General features: G+C 43.5%; 1 protein-coding gene across 1 annotated transcript in view; it reads left to right on the forward strand.

Moving 5' to 3' along the window:
• CLIC6 (CLIC family member 6) overlaps window positions 1-12778 on the forward strand; it is a 30986-nt gene extending 18208 nt beyond the window's left edge. Inside the window, exons 2-6 of the mRNA XM_031612631.2 lie at window positions 6439-6548; window positions 6993-7118; window positions 8167-8273; window positions 8647-8828; window positions 10936-12778. Coding sequence (XP_031468491.2) covers window positions 6439-6548; window positions 6993-7118; window positions 8167-8273; window positions 8647-8828; window positions 10936-11097 — 687 coding nt within the window. The 3' untranslated portion in view covers window positions 11098-12778. The remainder of the gene's footprint in view (window positions 1-6438; window positions 6549-6992; window positions 7119-8166; window positions 8274-8646; window positions 8829-10935) is intronic.
• The last annotated feature ends 2244 nt before the right edge of the window (window positions 12779-15022 follow it).

Genomic DNA, 15022 nt, shown 5'->3' on the forward strand with positions numbered 1-15022 from the left:
GTTTGTGTTCAGGAATCTGAACTACCAGACACATTTTAAATATACATATGTCTGCTATTTGGCTGAGACATTAAACAGCAGCTGGAAGCATCTGTTTCAAGTGTTGAATATTACATTGGCAGAACTACATGACCATTTAAAAAGAATAGGAATAATTAGTGGCAACACTTACAATTTTTCTATTAAAATATATTTTAAATTACAGACGTTTTACTTTAAAAATTTGCCTGGAAGTTCAATTTCAGCATCTCAAGTACTCTCAAGAGTGCTGTTAGCAAAAGACAGGAATCTTGCTGCAGAGGCGTCTCCGAGGCAGACTCGTGATGTGCCTCTGCTCAGAGCTCCAAGAGCAAGACAGGATTTTCATGTCAAGTCCAGTAGGTGGCACCAAAACAGTTCTGTAAAGTTCAGCGTTTGAGTGCTCGTGCTCTTGTCCTACACCATGAAATGAACATAGTGTTTTAATAGAGAAAATTCCAGGTAATCGGTTTCTTCTTGACAAAAAAAGCTTTGGTTTGAACGAGATCTTATTCAAATGATGTCTGTGGTGTTTCTAATGCACATCACAGTGCATGGAATATGTGTTGCTTTAGTATATTATAGTTACCTTCAGTGAGGGAGAATATCTTGGAAATATATATCTTTATTGCATTCTTAACAGAAGTAATATTTAAAATTTTGCCTTTTTCAATGTTGTGGTACTAAATGAATCTGCAGGAATACTGTAGCAGGCATCAAAGCATAAACTGTGCTTTTTACCCTCTAGGTACAAACACAAATGTTTATAGAGATCCTTTGTCTCCTAGACTTATGGCAGCATGCTGCACTGCAGTTTAACCCAGTGCCTCTGAGAGGCTATTGGTAAGGTCTGAGGGGGTCACACTCTTTCCCTCCATCCTTCTGTCCTTGGTCTGGGTAGATGTGGGCAGACTTCAGCACTTCACTGCTGCTGAAGGTTTCTCACTAAAGGCCTTCTGTAAATGCACTGAGAAAACTAATGTTGAGAGGTTTGTTGTTTATATTCAGGATGACGTGAGATAATATCAGAAATTGACTTGCTCTGTAGCAACATAAGGAAGAAAAGAAAAATGGGTGGTTTCAGCTACTACTTGTGTGTCAGTGTGAATAGGTTTGGGCAGAGTGGCTCAAGGCCAGGCTGGATGGGGCCCTGGGCAGCCTGATCTAGTACTTGATCAAGCAGTTGGCAACCCTGCCCATGGCAGGGGGGGGTTGGAACTTGATGATCTTTGAGGTCCTTTCCAACCTAAGCCATTCTATGACTGTAAGTAGAAGAACATGAAACCTTGCCAGGAGGCTCTGACCAGGCTTGGGTCCTCTGTAGTCAACCAGTGGGTAGTGGGATTTCCTTTCAGAAGGAGTGGGAAGCACTGGAAGCTCCTTTTCTTCCTCCAACGCTGTTTGGCTGATGCAGCAGGATGGGAAGCTGAGCAATCCACCACAGGAGTTGTGCTTGCCCTGCCATTGCTGTTTGGCACAGCTGCAAGACTGGCACAGCAGAGCTCAGCCCAGAGCAAGAGCATTGCTGGGCCCACTGAATCCCACCAGTACAGAACAAGTTAGTCTATACAAGGAATTAAAGTGAAACAGCTGCTATTCTCAACTATCGCACCCTCCTCACAGCTGCTTCCTATGCTGGGCCCAAGCGCATGAACCTATTGTAGTTTTGCAGGCCCAGTAGTTTGGGGCCTAGTTCTTCTTCATTGATGGGAAACCAATTGCATTATGAAATAGGAGAGGGGAGTTGTTAGTGTGATATGAGAAAGAAGAGCACACAGAACCAGTCTGATAGCTGGGGTTTAAATGTGGAAATGTGCAAGGGAGCTGTGATTCCCTGAGGCAGCCAGTCCAGCAGGATGGGCAGGGGTGGATGTGGGATGCTGGTCCCAGTCTCTGGCCCTGGTAAACAGTGGTTCTGCTCCACTTGCTGGGTAAGCCTGCCTCTTGGCCAGCAAATACAGGCAAGGAGAAACTTAGCTCCCTTGTGCTGAAGTAAAAATGGAATTGGAGTTCAGTTTTCAGGGAAAAAAGAAGTCATGCTCACTGATCTCTCTCTTTTTTTTTTTTTTAATTATTATTATAGCTTCAAAGGGATTATAGAGTTATATAAAAACAAGCAAAAAATCTTGTCTTCTCTGCTTCTTCTGAACTGCTTCTTCTGTTCTTAACCTTCATCAGGAAACAAAAAGTCCAGGAAAAACAAATTCCACTCGTCAAGATTATGGAGGCACAGGACATTTGAGGTCAATAGAAGAACCTTCAAAGCCCTTGCTCCTTAGACGTTTGGACATAAACTGTTACAAAACAAAATTTTTCAGCAGTTCCAGGGACAGAGCAACTGCAGCTCAGAGAGAGCCCAAATTGTGGTTTACAACTTACATTTGGTATATGACTCTTCTGTAGAGTAATTACCCTGAGGATAGAATGCAGAGAAAAGTGACCTTTTAAAGGCTACTCAGAAAATCAGAGCTGCCAGATCAAGGTGGTATAATTCTTCTGTGAATCTCTCTGATGTTTTGTGCATGAGGTCTTGTGTGTAGGGAAATGAGTACCAAGTGTGATGGTGCTCTTAACTTGAGAACTTAGGCAGTAGTGGAAAGAAGGATATGGAGAGCTCTACCCTTTCCCAGTAAGACTTAGTATACAAACTAACCAACAAGCAAATGCAAAAAAGAAAACCCATGAAAAAAGTCTGAAGAAAGTGTGGAACAGTGAAAAATGAATGAAAATAGGGAGTGTTAGCTAATAATCCCGTTAAGTAATGGTACATGGTTATGGGATTATGGGGAGCTGTAATAAGTTGATACTGCTACAATATACAATTGCTGCCTAGGGCCCTGAAGGCTATGAAAGAAAGCTTCTATACACAGCGTGAAAGTTTTCTTGTCTGCAGCAATGGCTGTCCTAATTGTTTGATTAATGAACTCATTAAATCTCAGTATTACTAGAAGAAGCACATTGACCTTCTGACTGATCACAATTAAAACATAAATGCCATTTACTCAAGGCTCTGGTTAGACATCTACTTAGCAGCAGAACAGCCCCAAACACACCCACTTCACCAGCAGGATCTGGAGGTTAGGAGAGCGTCACAACAACTGCAGGTGGAGGCCAGGCCATTACCTGCAATTATACCAGCATTTGCCTGGTTATTAAGGTTATAACCAGTCTGAAAACACAATCCTCCATTGAATCAACAGCCAGGCTCCTGCTGACTTCCCTGGAGTTAGGATTTCACTCTGCGTCATCCCAGAGCACAGCAGTCAGGAAGTGTAATTAAACCTTGCACACAGACCAAGCCCAGCTCAGAGTTAAACATCCCAGAATAGTGCTGTGGAGGAAAATGCAAGGTATTCTGCTCTGAGGCTGCAGTACCCCTCGCTATGCTGTCATCCTGTTGGTATTAACTCATGGACTCTCACTGTTGTATTGTGTTCCTACAAGGTGAAATACTGACCCACTGTCTCCCTGCTATAAAAAAGGCCACACTTAGTTGGAAAGTACATTAACGTACAGTGATGGCATGGTTCAGCTATCATGTTGCTTGATAGACTGCAATAAAGTTATTTCAGTACCTCAACTCGTGATTTTTGAGTCAACGTGGCCAACCCCCTGTTTGGGAGCTTGAACAAATGCCTTTGGCATGTGTCGCTGGTGCTTTTTTGTCCATTAGCAGTTGTAGCTCACTGGATTCAATGAACAGAGGTGTCTCCTAGGGGCCAAAATGCAAGCTGACGTATCTGAAGTCATTTCAGCTAGCTGTATTCACCCTGGCTTCCTTAGTAGGCCAAAACATTAATGTTCTAGGCTTTCACCTGAGGTTATAGGAAATTGTTGTATCTTTGAGATGCCAGGCCAGAATGGTGTCAAACTCCAAATCACATTCAATGTTCAGGCTCTTTCAGTCATTTCAGTCTGCCCATTACTGCTATAGCAGGGAAAGAGTTCATCACTGCTTGTACTATTGTGTGGGCTATTGTAGTTTTCCTGTCATTTCTCTCCAGCTCTGCAGAACTGAAAGAAATGTAGAGGTACACACCTCCAGCTGTGGCAGTGGTAGAGTTGTCAGTTGTCCCATTTCATTCAATTCTGAAATGTTCAAATGACTTTTGTTTTCATTATAGGTTGCTAGCAGGCTGAAAGACTTGAAGGTCAAAGGCTAAGAAACTGACTGCTGTTTTATCCACAGTGAAATAGAAAAATGATAGTGCTGTAGTAAATTTTCCTCCCACACGAGCATGAAGTTAAAAAGTTTGCACTCAGATAAAAACCAGGAGGTTGCTACTGTAACATATCCATGGCTACCAGTCTGTCAGCTTCCTAAGTGGCCTTTCTGTCGTTCCGGTTAATGACAAATTGGGACTCTGCCTGCTTCATATCTGCATTTGTCATGGTAACTCATCTGCTTGGCCCTGCATCTCTGGTTCCACCATTATGATGTTTCCCCAGAAAAGCCAACTGGGGCTCCCTGAAGTTTGCTGTCACCATGGTGATGTGGGACAACGCAGAGCAATAACCTCATTTCCTTACCTCCAGCAAAGTTAGAGGGAGACAAAAATTCAGTATTCAGTGGCCAGTAGAAAATAGTAACCAATCAGAAAAAGTCAACCTACTGTCAGTCTTGATCACATAGCTCTTGTCTGGAAAGTTCTCTGGAAGTTACATGAACCCTGATGAGATAATTTATTTTTTCCTATCCAAGGCTGAATAAAAATACCACATCATTTGTAGGAACTGTCCCTCAGTGCCACATCCACACGGCTCTTGAACACTTCCAGGGACACCGATTCCACCACCTCCCTGGGCAGCCTGTGCCACTGCCTCACTGCTCTTACTGAGAAGAAATGGTTCCTAATATCCAACCTGGCACAACTCAAGGCCATGCCCTCTTGTCCCATCTCTGTTACCTAGGAGAAGTGGCCAGGTGAAACATGACGTGAGAGACAGGATGAGGTAAGATGGTGTAGATTTAGGTGTTTTTTTAAGCACATGCTAGCAGCAGGTGTAGTCTCATTCTTAAGAAGTGCACTGTAGTTTCTGATCAAATAAGTTGTACAGTGCTGGAAAGCAATGCTCCAAGTAGGAGCAAAACCACAACAGCTTTCATATTTGCCACTTACAAAACAGGTCCTATTTAACACAGCAGCCCAGCTATTCTTAGCATCTCTAAAATGCCGAAATGCTAAATGAGGCAATAGGCTATTATGTTTTTTCTCACCAAGAGAGCCTGTAGTTGGCATAGTAGCATAGCAGAAAGCAGCAGTGGTTAGAGGAGGATCCTCCCCACTGACATGGAGAACCATGGCCTGTGCATTGCAGCATTGTGCCTGCTTGAGGCCAGGTGCTTGTTTTCATCCATGGAGCTCTTGGTGAATGTGAGGAGCTTCAGGCAACCCAACAGCCATGAACACTGGTGGAAAGTTTATTTGGGATTCATCTGATAGCACTGAGGAGGGTGATGGAGCAAGCAGAACTAGTTTCATTACTGTACGTTGTTTTGTCTTATGTAGTCCAAAACATTCATGAACTATTAAGTAAATGGCACGCTCAGGTTTTTATTTCTGTACCCTTACACATAAGCAAAGCTCTTAAACTGCTCTTCAGGAGAATGCTGTGGCAGGCTTCAAAACTAGGCCTTTGAGCCCTTACAGCAGGACGCAAAGTCCAGCAGAGCTGCACCGCCATGCTGAGCTATGCCTCGTGTGTTTGCTCAGAACAAGACCACCATGAGAGGCACGGTTACATGCCTTGGCCAGGGCTGAGTTCCATTAAGATGGAAACCCACACGTTGTCCCCGATCCTGTGCCTTTCCCCCAGCCATTACCCAGAGGTATGCGGTATTTGTGCTTCGTTAGGCCCCGGTTCAGCAAAGCATGGAGACCAGTGTGCTCAGCCGCTTGGCAGCTTCCTTCCTGCTCTGGGGCCCCCACGATTGTTTAGTTGAAAACCCTTTAATTTTTTGATTTATTCTGTTTATTCCCTTAAGTGCCTTAGACATTACATCTCGATTTATGCCGGTAAATCTTTCTCTTCTTGTTTCCTGTGATCATAAACTGATTTAGGCTTGTTTTAATCTTGCGGTGACTCAGGTAGATTTATGTTCATACAGACAAATGAGGTGGAGACTATTTCCTCTGGAAGGACTGCTGTGATTTCAATTTTGTTTTCAAACTTATGGTAATATTCATTATGCATTTTAATGAAAAAAATCCATCTCTGAGATGACAGAATTCTTCATCATATCCATGTGCATGTTCAGAGAAGGATATAAGGAAATTCTGCATGAAAATATGTGTTAGAGATGAGTAACACGCTCTGTGTGCTTACAGCTGGTCTGGACTCTGCTTACCTGCTACATCTGCTATCAAAATTTGCTATCTCAGATGTATGCAATTTTTTTTTTTTTTTTTGTAATTGTAGGCTGGCAGCGATGGGGAAAGTATTGGAAATTGCCCGTTCTCGCAGCGTCTCTTTATGATCCTATGGCTAAAGGGTGTCATATTTAATGTCACAACCGTGGACTTGAAAAGGTGAGATCATAATAGGAGTTCTCATTTTTAGAACAACTTTACCATGATGGTGATTTAAAAGAATGAGTCTCTTTGATTTGAAATGCACACACGCAGGTTAGTGCACATTACTTACACTGCAAGTTGGCACTGTGCTAACAGGCTGTGCGCCTGGTGCCTCTTTCAGGTTCACTGATAGGAGGTGGACCAACTTCTTTGAAACATTTGAGATTTTAATCTGTTTTCCAGTAGGTCTCTGTAACACAAGCCTGAAATTGTAGCATTTCAGGGTGCATTCAGATAGGGGCTAGATAATTCTGACACCACCAGCTTGAGGAAGCTGGGTGCATTGTGCTTGCAAGAGATATTGTAGCCTGCTACTGTGTAGTTGATGCAGATCATTGCAATAAGGAATTGAAAGCGTGGTCCCCACTGTGATTAACCCAGCCTCTTTTCTCCCTCTAGAAAACCTGCCGACCTGCAGAACCTGGCCCCGGGGACGAACCCACCCTTCATGACGTTTGATGGTGAAGTCAAAACTGATGTCAATAAGATTGAGGAGTTCTTGGAAGAAAAGCTGGCGCCGCCCCGGTACGGCATTGCTGTCCCCTCCTCCTGCTCATAGCCCAAGTTGTGAGAAAGTATCTGTGGGAGCAGTGCCTCCAACCTGGTTGCAAACTGAGGAGGCCTGGCAGTGTGTGGCATGTATCCTGGGGTAGCCCCAACTGCTGGCTCTGCTCTTCCCACTGCCTTTGCCTTCACCTCAAGTTCATAGTTGTACCACTACAATCATTTTCAAGGCATGAAATCCGCCCTCCTGCAACAAATATATGCAGAAACCTGCATACCACTGCAGAAACCTGACCTCTTTTCCTCTGCTTGTGTTTATTTACTGTACAAATAATTCGGGGAACAGGTAGTAGAAAGAAGCAGCAGTGGAAGCCTCCCACATTGCAGGAGTGCTGGGTCACAGACCATTGCAGCTGATTTTGAGTGGCTAGGTGGGATAATCCCTGTGTGTGCTGCAGGCTGGGTTTCAGACCTGTCCTTCTCACCCCAGGAGCAATCCTCACTTCTTCCCACATCCTCTGCCAGTGGCATCATTCCCCCATGCAGGCACTTTTTCCTTCCCAGGACAGCAGCTGCCCCTTCGAGCAGCCAAACTTGCTTCGAGCTATGTGAGCCGCTATGTGAGCAGCTACTTTTTCCCTCCTCTCTGCCTGTGGCAGCAGCAGTGACTGGCCTGGCCATGCTGAGCTTGCTTGTGCATGTGCAGGACAGACGAGGAGGCTGGGAGGAGCAGCAGTTGGTGTTAGTGGGGACTTTCCCTCTGCTCCTCCTCACGGCTCTGCTCAGCCTCACCTCCAACCTAGGCAGCCTGGAAGAGGTACTGTGTTGCTTGGGCAATGGTTGCAGCACAGTCATTTCCATCTGCCCCAGGAGCAGGAGGTGAGCCACTGGTTTGGGTAAGGGGTGAAATACACACTTACAAACTGTTTTTTAGCTTAGGATGGTTCTCTTTGTAAGCCCTGAGTAGCCATAAATTGTAACACTGCAGTTTCAGTGATATATATGGAGTAATTAGTTAAGGTGAAAGTAAAGACTACTCCATAATTTTTTGATTCTTTCAACTCCTCAGGTATCCCAAACTTGCACCGAAGCACCCTGAGTCTAACTCTGCAGGAAATGACGTGTTTGCAAAATTCTCTGCATTCATAAAGAACCCAAGAAAAGATGCCAATGAAAGTAGGTGCTACGATCCTTCCACCTGCCCTGATATAAGTTAGAGTCATGCAACTCCTGTGTCCTCCAGCTCCATCTCCACCATTGCACACCAGCCCCATCCCCTATGAACACCCCAGCCAACCCTTGCTGAGCCCTGCTGTTTCTGGTAACACAGACCCAGTTTGGTTTTTCTCAGAACCCCCTTTAGCTACTTAGAGCTTTTATCCCAGCATTACATTTTAAGCTTAGGATAAAGGAATTGCAGGAGTTAGCATGGCTGGGTATCTGCAAGCTGGGCTGGTGCCAGGAGACAGGATGCAGTAGGCGCCTTTCTGCTTGGTGTCAGAGAGACCTTGGTACAGGCTTGAACGATCTTTTTATTGTCTTAACCTAGATCTGGAAAAATCTTTGCTTAAAGCCCTGAGGAAGTTGGACAACTATTTAAATAGCCCCTTGCCTGATGAAATTGATGCTTACAGCACTGAGGAGATCACTGTGTCCTGCCGGAAATTCCTGGATGGAGATGAGCTCACCTTAGCAGATTGCAACCTCCTACCAAAGCTCCACATAATTAAGGTTTGCATTTCTTTTTCAGCCTCCTGAAGAGAAGGGCAGCGTAGAAGCTCAGGCTCTTTTCTAAAAGGCAGAGGAAGTCTGTCTTTTTTGAAGCCACACAGTAGCTGTGTAGGGACAAGGAGTGCTAACACACAAGGCCATTTCAGTGCAGCACAGCTAGGCAGATCTTCACATTGACAGCTGGAGCTGGAATATCTGGTTTCATATTTAGACTGTGACTACTTTCTCTACGCCTCTCACAAATATTAAATCAGTGCTGTAGAGAAATATTTCTATTTGCATTTCACATGCAAAGTGCCACAGACCAATGAGGTTAAATGATCTTGCCCTTGCTAAATGAAGAAAGCAGCAAATGCTGAAATTTGGCCATCTCTCCCACCTTTAATCCAAACCCCTTTTCTGAATATTACCACTAATAACCAATAGCACAGGCAGCCACCATCTTCCAGCTAAGTGCTCTGAAGCACCCACGCACTCCTATGGGTCCTGGTGATTGAGATATCTGGGCATTGTTACAGCTTGTCCTAGGCTGCCCTGGAGCCAGCCAGTCTCTGGAAGGGAAGTGGCCACACTGAAAATTCATGTAGTTTCCAAATAAATGAAATCACTTTAGAAAGTTTCATTCTTGACTACTATTTTGTCAGAGAAAGAGTGGATGGAATTGTTTTCAGTCTCTCTCAGGGATGAAAGTGTTTCCAGGAGGTGTCCTGATTGAAACTATTTCAGCGATATGAGCAGAGCAGTGAGCCCTATCCTGCTCCCAGCCACAGCTCAGGCACAAGGAGAACATGTTTAAAGGGTGGTAGAGGATGAACATCAAGTCATCCTTGCTGAACCATAGGAAGGAATTAGATGTCAGCTGGTAGTTGTTTTCTCCAGCCACTCAAAATCTATGCTCTCTAGCTCTGAGAAAGAAGGGGACACTCTTTTAGCAGAGTCTCTTCTGACAGGGGAAAGAGGGGAAATTTAGATTGGATTTAAGGGGAATATTTTATACTCTAAGGGTGGTGAAGCAGTTGAACAAGTTTCTCAGAGAGGCAGTGGATGCCCCATCCCTGTAAACACTGAAGGTCAGGCTGTGTGGGGCTCTGAGCACCTGATGGAGCTGTAGGTGTCCCTGTTCACTGCAGGAGAGTTGGACCAGATGGTGTTGAAGAGTCCCTTCCAGCTCAAACGATTCTATGATTCTATTAATTTTCTAAGCGCAAGTCAGTTTTATTACTGTAAGAGTTAATTCTGATTGATGCCAGCTTCTTTGCTGCTTTAAGCTGCATCTCTTCCATGGTCTTATGGTGAATATAGCTCCACACAGCTCTAGCAAAATATTTATATCAAATAAATCCTTTCAAGTGAGCTGACTTGTTAGCCAGCTTTCTTCATCTCATATCTGGCCTTTTTTTTTTTTTTTTTGCCTTACCTTTTCCTTCTTCCCTCCACTGTATATAATGATAGACTGTTATATATTGAAAATTAAAAATGTTCATAGAGTAGAGTCAGTTACATTTAGGTCATGTTCCTTTCTACTCTGCTCTCATGTCCCCATCTGGAGTACTGCATCCAGGTCTGGGACACCCAATACAAGAGAGGCAGGGAGCTGTTGGAATGGGTCCAGAAGAGGGCCACAAAGATGATCGAAGGGTTGGAACACCTCCCTTACAAAGACAGGCTGAGGGAGCTGGGCTTTTTAGCTTGGAGAAGAGAAGGCTGCGGGGTGACCTCATTGCAGCCTTTCAATACCTAAAGGGAGCCTACAAACAGGAGGGAAGTCAACTCTTTGAAAGGGTAGATAATGGCATGACAAGAGGAAATGGCTTTAAGTTGAAGGAGGGAAGATTTAGGTTGGATATCAGGGGGAAGTTCTTCACGGAGAGAGTGGTGAGGTGCTGGAACAGGCTGCCCAGAGAGGTTGTGGATGCCCCATCCCTGGAGGTGTTCAAGGCCAGGTTGGATGTGGCCCTGGGCAACCTGGTCTAGTATTAGATATGGAGGTTAATTGCCCTCCCTACAGCGGGGGGGGGGGTGGAGCTTGATGATCGTTGGGGTCATCCTATGATTCTATGATTCTATGTGTGCAATAAAATTTTTCTTTTATTTTCTTTATAAAAAGGTTGTTGCAAAGAAATACAGAAATTTTGATTTCCCACCTGAAATGACGGGGATTTCAAGATACTTGAATAATGCATATGCAAGAGATGAATTTACAAACACTTGTCCTGCTGATCAAGAAATTGAGTATGCGTATTTGGATGTTGCAAAGAGAATGAAGTAAATGGAAGATGTTTCCCTTCTTTATTACTTCTGAGATTTTATGGGCACCAGCCAATATGGAAACAAAGAAAAGCCAGCACGCATTCTGTAGTGCAATTTTAACTTCTGTTATTGGCCAATCCTTCTTTTGTAATAACTGTGTAGCACTGTTTGCTTGTTCTTAAATGATGTATGTGTATGTGTGTCTGTACAGATGTACACACACAGGAATGTGTGTTATGCACTCCAAGTTAAAGGCATCAGTCAGTACTCAGGCTTTTGCTGAAGTTAGAGAAACAGCATAGGTCACACAATTATAGCAATATTACAGACTAGTGACATGCTAAATGACTGAATTTTGCAAAGAAATAGCCCTGTTCCTTACACACATGTAACCTGTCATTACTGCTGCCTCTGATCTGTGTTTCACTGCTGTTGCCAAATTTCACAGTTCCCAGGAAGGTTTCTGCTTTCTTCTCTCCAGGCCTCGGCGGCCCCATGCCAACAGCTGGCACGCACGCAGTACCCTGGTTAATCCAGGAGAGAAGCCAGACTGGAGGTGGGACCACACCTGGCTTCCCAGAAGCCCTCTCCTCTGTGCTAGAGACCTGCAGGGCAGGTCAGTGAAGAACAACTTGTCCTCACATTGCATGAACTGTCTTTGGTATGAAAGAAAGTAATTAGAAAGATTCCGCCTTCTCCTCTCTCAGGGCTGCATAACCCATCCAGCTTCCTTCAGACAAAGAGAGGAACGCAGACTGTCACTGGCTTGTGGATTATCTAATAACAAATATCTAACAAGGGAGGAGGCAGAGGCTTGGTTGTCGCTGCAGACTCAATAAATGGGTGAACATCTGCCCCCTGCTACTGGTGCAGGATCCCTCTGTCATCCTTTTGTGACTCCCATTTGGTTTTGGAAAGCAAAGAGGAGGGTCTAAGAAAGCAGTAGTCCTTTTGTGCTTCTTTATCTGGATTTAGCTGCAGGGTTTGGATTTTCCCAAGCAATCACAAGGACTTCTTTGCTGAGAGCTTTCCAAATGTCCAGGTGTTGTCCCACTGAGGACGACAGAGGCATAGCTCCTGCCTGGGGATGGATGAGATGAACCTCTCCAGGCTGGCATGACCCTGTGTTCACGGAGCCAGTACTACTAAAAAGTATTCTCTGGGCTTCATGGAACTGTTGGAGAGGTGTATACTCTGAAAAGTCACATCCATGACTGCTTCTTGCTGAGCAGGCCCTCAGCAAACACCTAGGGGCAGAGGGTGCAGTGGTTTAGTCATAGGGGCACCTGGAACTTTCCTTCTGATGGGTTTTGCCTGTACGTACAAAGTAGACATGGAAACAGCTAAAAGTAGCTTCTGTAGCACCTGCATCCATACAAAGACTGATACAGAATAGCCACTCATCTTTGCCTGAGTCAACCATAGGCTTGCTTTTGTAACAGTGCATTACTTAGGGTAATAGTAGGTGTTGGGTGTTATGGTGTCTGTGGCTTCCTCTTATACACTACGCAGTTCTTTTGCAAATGTCCTAGCATGATTATTTGTAAGCAATGTTAAACACACAATTTTAGTTTCTCCAGCTTCTCTACAGAGAAAACAGGCACAACATCTTTCCCTTCCAGCCTCTGTTGTGAGGTTACACACTGGGGTTGGTAGCTGAGCAGTCACTTGTCATTTCTTACTAACTGTTAGTTTGTATTTTCAAATACGTACCTGAATATATAATAATATATAAAATAAAAATCTGTATACTCTTTTCATATGCCTTACAAATTTAAATAGAAAATATACAAATCCATAAGTAATTTGAGCAGTGTTCTGTCTTTATTTCCATAGTAATTTCCTGGCAAAGATGCTTTGCAGCAATGGCCTGGATTTTAGCAGGCAAGATTTAACCCGGCTTTAGTTTGTTTTGGAGGAATGGTGTCTCAAACCTGCAGTTGGATCTTGGGAGCAATGCACACTGACTGTGCTCCTTACTGCTGAATAAAAATACAAAGGGTCAGTGTGTAATCCCTGACCTTGGGGCCACATAGCACAAAGCACATTCCTTCTGCTGGGACTGGCCATCTTTTGACAGTGGGTCTGAGAAAGACCAGATTAGGAGGTTTTGATGGTTCTCTTAAACTGTTCATGCCCATGCAGAAGTTCGTGGCTCCAGCTCTCCACAATGGGTTGCTGTTTCCACAAATGTTGCTATCTAAATCAGCACATTTTGGTTGGTATTTGCATATTTCAAGCAACACAGGGAAAAAATGTGGGTAGAGAAGTCGTAGAAATGACCCAGTGTGTCAGCAAACTGTAGTTACTTCATTTGCCTAGGATAGGAAGAGCTAAAGTGCTTGCATAGTCCTGCAGTGTGTGGAGCTATACCTATTACATTTTGAATGTCTAATTCCATCCCCTGAAAGTGCTTAAGAAAAAGTCATTGTCCATCTTTGAGTTGCTCTATTTTTAAAAGACCATGGAAATACTTTTAAATTTACTGGAGAACAAATAATATGATATAAAGGGAGAGAGAAAGCAAATTGTGTTGTTAATTATATCACCACCTGACTGAGCAGCCTTGACAAGATGTAATATCTAGATACAGATTTGCAGTGCGTGACCCCATGTAAAAGCAGAGATTATGTTCAATTATTTTAAGGCATGCCTGTGCAGACAGAGCTACTGATTTCCAAATGCTTATGAGCACAAGAAGTCTTCTCTGTAACATTGCTTGTATAAAATTTGTTTTTATTGTTATTGCTTTAAATACAAATGTCTGTATTTCCCCTTTAAACATCTATTATATGCAAAGAATATATGCTCAGAAAGTGAATTATTTTTTCTTCTATCACCTGTGTAGAAAGTTCTTTGGGTTTGAAGACTTTTTTTGTCAGCTTCAGTATCTCAGATAGTCTTCAGAATGACCCATCAACTTGAAGGATAAATACTACTTGTGCTCAATGCAGTAATTCCAAAAGCATGCTGGAATAAAATCAAATACATGGTAATCAACTGTAACACATTTCCCCCAGTGTGTTCCATTTTTGAAATAGCTTCAAAGCAGTGAAAAATGAAACCTCATAAAAGCAAGTTGGTATCCATCGTCGGTATCAACATGCTATTTGTTTGAGTATAAGCAAATATCTAAATCCCATGAGCTCCTTATAGCTGGTTGAAGTTTAGCTTAAAAGCCACACCCGTTGGTTATTTCTAAGCCATCAAGAACCAGTGATCAAGTGGTAAGTTGAGGCATGACCCCCAAGAGGTCAAATCAACAAAAACTATCAAAAACATGTTAGAGCCTTGGCTGTGCTGAGCCTTGACTTCATTAGTAAACTTCCCTCTAAACTGGCCTCCACAAGTGCTGCTATTGCTCAGTCACTCTTGGCCTCACAGATGCTCCCCGTGGACCCTTCAAAGCTACTCAAAGAACACTCACCGTGACTTTACTGATCACATATGGGACATGCTGCCCTAAAAACTGAATTTCCTGGTGAGCTATTCTGGATACCTGGCAGAGATGGGAGTGCAGAGATTTGCCACGTGGCTCTCTACTACATTCTCCAGTCAGCAATATTAAATAGCATCATATTCCTGAGCTACTCCTAGTTTTCTTATGAGACAGAAGGCCAGACTTAGGTCCTGCTTCTGAGCTATGGGGTAAAGCAACCTTGTGGACTGAGCACTTAGTTTTCCTTCATCTCTGAACTGCAAAGAAGGGCAGGAGCGAAGATTTTGGACTCCTGAAGACCTAAATTAAACACATGCTGATTAAGTTTTTATTGATGAGCAAAATGCAAACAGAAAAATCTTGTCTGGAAGTGAACTGATAGAAATCAGAGTTTTGTTTCAAAATCTGAAATTTGTCCAACTTTTAGATTAAACCAATGAACTGAAATCAAAATAAACATTTCTTTTGAAAGCTGAAGGCAACTGTTTTTCTTGGGTTTCTTCTC

Source organism: Phasianus colchicus, chromosome 1 (genome assembly GCF_987193195.1).
Source record: "Phasianus colchicus chromosome 1, bPhaCol1.hap1.1, whole genome shotgun sequence".
Lineage (NCBI taxonomy): Eukaryota > Metazoa > Chordata > Aves > Galliformes > Phasianidae > Phasianus > Phasianus colchicus.